Below are 7,234 nucleotides of genomic sequence, written 5' to 3' on the forward strand. Positions count from 1 at the left end.
TTTAAAGTTCAGTTTGTCAAAATTTCTACCCAAAGAACATACAAAAACAGGTTTGGTTTTACTTTTCTTGAAGTTCTTATTTATTTCACTAGTGTGTTTTTATGCTTTCATTATTATACACTAGCTATGCAATGTGATCGCGAATCCAATAGACAAAAGATATTAATATTTCTCTGTGAAATGTAAGCTTCACAAATTCAAAATAAATGGAAAGGTTCAAATAAACAAAATTCTAAGTCACATAATTTGATTAAAGAAGAACTCTGTGCTGTAAATACTTAGCAACAGCTACTTTATTTATATATGTTAAGTAATTTTCTATCTCTTTGTCTCTTTTGTGTATTCTCTCCAATTTGTAACCTACTTACATGAGGCTAATATATAGAAGTTTAGTAGAGGTTTCATTAAACATCTTGCCTGTTTCCATGTGGAACATGAATGTTACGATTCATCTCCTCGTAACAGCTCTTCATCTCATATGCTTAAGGACATGTATTTGGATTTTGGCGTGTTTGTATTCAGCAACAGATTGCATATTGGTAGTCTGATCAATGATCATATTCTCTGCACTTTAAAATGCATAAGAAACAGCAAGCTAACAATGATTAATGTCATTCACCTGCTCATTAATCTCAGAATGCTTCTGTAATGGAATCGATCAAATCACCATTCCAGGGGATAATTAATGACTTTAAAGGAAGAAAAGCTTGCTACAAGCATGACTGGACTAGTGCAATTTTATCAGGATTCAGGTTCTTTTCCGCTTTTTTTTTCGTTTAAATGACAATTTTATCTTCTTTGCGGAGCATTTAAATGATACTGTAGTTTCACCTGTGTATATGCAGAATTTTGGCTCCAACAACCTATATATTCTTTGCTTCGGCACTTCCAGTAATTGCATTTGGGGAGCAATTAGTCAGAGATACGGGTTAGTCATATTTATTTACTTACTTTGTTGTGTCTATGGTTCGAGCAGTGAGGCGATTTAAAATTGCAAAACTGATGCAGTTTGGCTGGCCTGTTTATTTGAGTATGCGGATATGATGGAGGGCTTTGACAAGTCACTTTTTGTATATAGATGGAAGCTTAAGCGCCGTGGATACTTTGGCGTCAACTGCTATATGTGGCGTCATACACTCAATTTTTGGGGGACAACCTTTATTGATATTAGGAGTTGCAGAACCTACAGTTATTATGTATACTTACCTATATAATTTCTGTAAAGGAAGGCCAGACATTGGAAAAGACCAGTTCTTGGCTTGGGCTGGATGGTAAGTTTTAATAGTTAGTTCTTTATTTAATTTACACCTTGCAATCTCTAGACTGTAACATTTATCCTCTCTTTGCAGGGTTTGTGTTTGGACAGCTCTTATGCTAGTCCTCCTTGCAATATTCAATGCTTGCACTATTATCAAAAGATTTACAAGAATTGCAGGAGAACTCTTTGGCATGCTGATTGCAGTTCTTTTCATGCAAGAAGCTGTCAAGGTATTTTCTTGGTAATGAAAATAAAATTAATAGTGCCCCTAAGAAGTGCATAATTATAATGAGTCAATTGCATTTGTATTCCAGGGGTTGATTAATGAGTTTAAAATTCCTAAAGGTGAGAATCCTTTTGAGGAGAAGTATAATTTTCAGTGGAAGTACGTAAACGGGCTGCTAGCAATCATTTTCGCATTTGGTGTACTGTTTAGTTCCTTAAAGAGTAGAAGAATGAGGTCGTCACCGTTTGGCCCAGGTTTGTGAAACTTCCGGGGTTTTAATATTTATTTTTCTCCGAACTTAAAACTGAAATTAATAACTACTTGTAGGCTGGGTACGAAGTTTCACTGCAGATTACGGAGTTCCTTTATTGATAGTAAAATGGTCTGCATTCACAGAACTTGTACCTGATAAAGTTCCTGCAGGAGTTCCCAGAAGACTTCGTATTCCTTCTGCCAGTAACTCAAGATTGTTTCGTCGTGGGCCAATAATCCAGGTTAAATACTCACTAATTTTTTTACGTCTATAAAAAGCATATTGATGATTCCATCTTTATATTACAAGAATTATTGCTAATATCTGCAATCTATGAACTGCAGAATATGGGATCAGTTCCTACAGCTTACATCTTCGCTGCAATCATCCCAGCTATAATGATAGCCGGTCTTTATTTTTTCGACCACAGTGTCGCTTCCCAAATGGCACAACAGAAGGAATTTAATCTAAAGAACCCTTCTGCTTACCATTATGATTTATTGTTGCTTGGTATCATGGTATATAAGTTGATTCCTGTAGAATTTTTGTGATATAAATTGTAGTTTTTGTTCTTTTGTTTTCGTAATATGTTTTTTCAATAAGGTCTTTCCTTGAACTACTCAGACCTTGTTTTGCGGATTACTCGGAATCCCTCCTTCCAATGGCGTACTTCCGCAATCTCCCATGCACACCAAGAGCCTAGCTTTTCTCAAAAAACAGGTACAGTCAAGTGTCAATACAGTATTAGTGTATGCAGACTGCAGTATGTTGGTTTTCTTCTACTGAGATTTTCGTCAATACATGTAGTTCTTTCAAAAAAAAATGGCAAAGGAGGGTAAGGAATGCATAAATCGACAGGGAAGCAACTCTGAACTCTACGGGAAGATGCAGGCAGTGTTTGTTGAAATGGACAAGACTCCGGCTGTAAGTGCTACAACCATACAAATATATATGCTTCTACCAAAATACATTCTACAGGGAGGAGCATATAAAAATGTAATGTAGTTAATTTTGCTTCTCAGCGTCAAGCCTCGGAAGAATTGAAAGACTTGAAGGATGCAGTTCTTAGAGTTGAAAATGAAGAAAATGGAAATCGCACACTTGATCTGGAAAAGAACCTTGATGCTCATTTGCCTGTGCGAGTTAATGAGCAAAGATGGAGCAACCTTCTACAGTCAATCCTTGTGGGAATATCTATACTTGCTGTTCCAATTATCAAGCTCATACCTACATCTGTTCTTTGGGGTTATTTCGCATACATGGCCATTGAGAGCCTTCCTGGAAATCAGTTCTGGGAGAGAATTACGATGCTTTTTGTTCGTCCAGCAAGATGGTACAAGTAAGCTATCTTTGCTTTTATCTACATCATAATTACTAAAAGACCAACTTTACTGGACTTAAATTGCATAGAAATATGGCAATTACTTCTTAACCTTGTAAACTATTTTAAACATAAGGGCACGCCATTTTGCAGAGTACTTGCAGGAGCCCATGCTTCTTTCGTGGAGTTGGTGCCCCAGAGAGTTATTGCTATGTTCACACTGTTTCAAATAGTATATCTTGGCATATGTTATGCTATAACTTGGATACCAATAGGTGGAATATTGTTCCCCTTGCCATTCTTTCTGCTCATCATTATTAGAGAGCGTGTGATGCCCAAACTAGTGAATCCAGAGTACCTACAGGAGTTGGATGCAGCTGAATATGCAGAAATGTATGGAAATATTAATCGCAATCGTAACATCCCTGGACAGGTATATTGCACTCAAATTTAATCCTTCTTTTTGGCATATTATGATGTCCTGTGTGGCTGTGTCAGACATGAAGTCTGTGTTGGTACTATGCAGAATAAAGTAAATTTAAAACAATACTGACATCTTAGGATCTTACCAATTTAATCACAAAAATTTGATTGCTGGATTTCAATATCCTATATATAAATATTTGTTTAACAGTGATATATATGTAAACTGATACTTTGAGTTGCCGGTATGTCTTTAAATATGTCTATACTACACATCCGACTTCAAAATGTTCAGAGGCCTTCTGGTTGCTGTTTTTGTTTTATTGTTAGAGTTAATAACAATTATATATATAATTATATATATATATTAATTGATGGCAGTCCTTACATTACAAGGAATAATATGCATGTTCAGTTTGCTGCATAACAAGTTAGATTATGCATTAATTGATCATTGATCAGAAGTTTAGACATTGTTTTTCTAGTCCCAACATGATTATGCAATTTTTAGTTGTTCAACAAATACAAAGTTACAAACTGTCGATTATGTGTTTATGTTGATAATCATTTTGGCGCATATCACATAGCAATATGTTAAATTTTGTTTGTTGCTGAACCCTTCCTTACTCATAGTATCGTTGTCATTTGTTGAGCTTGGTCCTATTGTTTGCTATATTTACTTTCGCAGAGTCCTTCGGTTGATGAAACTTCAGAACTGGAACCAGATGATGATTATGAGATACTGGATGAACTAACCACTAGAAGGGGTGAATTTAAGCTTAGATCGAATGCAGGTCGTTCTGGATATCAGCACCAACAGGCAAGTCCATTTTACCATCCGACATCATTTTCCACTAGATAATACATATGAACATGCTATCCACGATATCTGGCCAAATATGAGGAAATCCTTGCACTCTAAGATTATATGCAGGCTTATACTTTGAGGATTTAAAGCTCTGTCTAATTATATTGAATTCCAAAGTAAATCTCTAGACTAGTTGTGGTAAAACTAGAAAGTTCAGGTAAAATCTTGTGCTTATTGAATCAAAATCCATCAGGACGAAAATCCATAGGAACGTATTGAAAGAAACTTCCATGCTTATGCTTATGGTTTTCCGAAACATACAAGATGTTGCATATAAAACAAAAACAAATTGATAACCAGTTCAAACGTTATGCTTAAGGTTTCCATTACATGGATAGGATGTAACAAGGAAAAAGAAGTTTAAATGTATAGGATGTAACTTTGCAGAAGTGGCAAGGAAAAAGAAGTTGAATATTCAGTCTAACACACGGTCCTACTTTTTCACTAAAGACTTAAGAGTCAGTTCCTTCAATTTCTCCACAATCCCGTCTGAATTACGGCCCATTTGTTTGCAGCTGAATAGCCTACTGTATCCGAGCTATTCTACTTATTCATACTGTTTTGGTTTGGTTTATTTGCTTAGCGAATCATATTCTACTACTGAATCATTCTGTTCAAATATTCGGTCAGAAAAATATAGATTCAAATATTCATACTTGAGGCCTCGATTATATAATCAATATGACCTCCGCATAAGGAAAATGCAACCTAACAAAAGTATAAAATTTTATACATGTCTAAATTATTAATTATTAGGGTTTTAATATTTGAAATGAAGTATTTGACACATATTTTATTCAAAGAAAGAAAATTTTCAAAATAAGTTATACAACTATGCTAAGAGCCTTAAAATACGTGTCGGGTATTTCATTTCAAATGTTAACAACTCAAAGGGACGGGGGAGTAATATTTTTTTAATATATAATTTGATATCGTTATTTTGTCAAAACACTTTGTTCAATTAGATCTACAAAATTAGAAAAGAATGGCATTCAGATCACTAAAAAAATTAGTCAAATAATATTATTCATTCTAAATTTAGATTTTTAATTGTTTCAGATCGTTAAAAAATATTATTCATTCAGGTATAAATTATTCAGATTTACCAAATGACCCTTAGAGGGTCCTGAATGAATATGCATGAATATGCTCCCGAGCATTGTACTTGGGCAATATTTTTTTAAAAATAACTGAATTAGCCTAAAATGAAGTGTTGTGAGTTCAGTGTCTATTTATATTATTAGGTGCCCTGTACCTAACTCTGGTATATTTGGTTGCATAACTACATGGCTAAAAATTCATAACAAAGCAAAAATACACCACTCTAAGACAATTGCATACTTTTTTTGAAAAAAAAAAGTATGCAATTGTCTTAGAGTGGTGTATTTTTGCTTTGTAAATATGCCTGGTTTGTTCTAAATACATCATCAACTAAGTACCAAGAAAAATGAATAATACAAATCATGTACATCAACAAATATATGGATATATTTGTTTGCATTTTACAATTAGGATTGCAATGCAAGCTAGTTCTAAATTTCTACATTGACATCAAATTTCTTATTTTGGTATTCCTTCATAGCAACAGCCAATAGTTATAATCATATTGCATTTAATACTGAACTTCCTATTATGAGAGACAAACTAAGACTCTCCTAATATCTCTTCTCCGGAATCTTGTTTTATCATATGCTCATTACAAAAATAAAAAAATTTAAAAAAAAAAATCACGACCCATTGGTCTGTTGAAATATTGAAATTCTACTCTTTGATAATCAAGGACAAAACATATCTGTTAGGCCAAACTTTTAGTTTAATTTCAAAACATTGCATTCTAGTTGAACATTACAAATCTTTCTCGTCTCAGATTTACCCCAATGGAGACCTTCGGAGATAGAAAAGCGGATATGGTGAAGGCTTTGCTGAAAATTGTGAAGGTGCTTCAAAATTTTGTACATTTGTTCTCTTGCGGCCACATAAAAATCAGATCAGAATCTCAACATCAGGTTTGCTAGTAAAACATCAGCAAAATTCTCAATGCTCTTGCAGATGTGAAGACATTTACTAGTTTAAGATGCAATTAATTTTAAGAGAACATCAGGTTTAGTACAAAATTGGATTATGAAAACTGCTATGGCATGTTAGCCCAGAAAACAGAAGAAGAATAAATGTCAGGAATGCACTTTTTTGTTTCCAGCATATTCTACATCTAGTCATGTACTGTTTGTCTATATGTCTGAGCAAGTTGGCAACCAACTTTGAGCGTTCCTTTGTTTGTTTGCCTTGAAGCCTAGCAAAAAGCATTTGTAAGTTTCTGAAAAATAAGTTCATTATGTTGTTTCTTGTGAATTGTAATTGGTACCGACAGCCACACTCCCACTGGATTTTCCAGCGGACAAAGACGAGCAAGGGATCGGGCCAATTACAAAGTTGTCTGTTCCATGCAAAACAGGTTCTCATTTTAACAAGTGATTTAATATTTTCCTAACATGACTTCCTTTGTTTCGAATATAATTTGGCTACTTTATTACATAACTTATATATATATTGTAGGATTATGCGGAAGCTTAAAAATATTATATAACAAATATAATTTGGCGACTTTATTACATGACTTATATATATATATTGTAGGATTATGCGGAAGCTTAAAAACATTATATAACATGTATCTGAAAGATTTTAAGACAAATGTATAGGATTTGTACCTTGACAAATGTATAGGATTTGTACCTTACTGAGAGAAACACAAAGATTATCTAGTTTCAGGTCTTGAAAGTAATTGATGCTTGACACTTCGATTTCAAATTTCAACTATCTTGTACCCAACAGTAAACCAGACTACTAGAGGCTGATTTATGGAATCCACCGTGCAAATACCCCTT

The 7,234-nt window shown here is 34.0% G+C and overlaps 1 protein-coding gene across 2 annotated transcripts; it reads left to right on the top strand.

Moving 5' to 3' along the window:
* The first annotated feature begins 639 nt into the window (after window positions 1-639).
* LOC141717029 (putative boron transporter 7) lies at window positions 640-6,837 on the top strand. Of its 2 annotated transcripts, none has more exons than XM_074519157.1 (13): window positions 640-752; window positions 846-928; window positions 1,079-1,271; window positions 1,350-1,488; window positions 1,573-1,738; window positions 1,812-1,978; window positions 2,082-2,255; window positions 2,362-2,457; window positions 2,545-2,661; window positions 2,760-3,076; window positions 3,212-3,491; window positions 4,170-4,301; window positions 6,217-6,837. In XM_074519157.1, exons 1-13 carry the CDS (start codon window positions 649-651, stop codon window positions 6,244-6,246), a joined length of 1,998 nt encoding a protein of 665 aa, XP_074375258.1. In that variant the 5' UTR covers window positions 640-648; the 3' UTR covers window positions 6,247-6,837. The 2 variants fall into 2 exon arrangements, with proteins under 2 accessions (XP_074375258.1, XP_074375259.1); XM_074519158.1 differs by having other exon boundaries at window positions 1,881-1,978.
* Window positions 6,838-7,234: the final 397 nt, after the last annotated feature.

This window comes from Apium graveolens, chromosome 4 (genome assembly GCF_009905375.1).
Source record: "Apium graveolens cultivar Ventura chromosome 4, ASM990537v1, whole genome shotgun sequence".
In the NCBI taxonomy this organism is placed as follows: Eukaryota; Viridiplantae; Streptophyta; class Magnoliopsida; order Apiales; family Apiaceae; genus Apium; species Apium graveolens.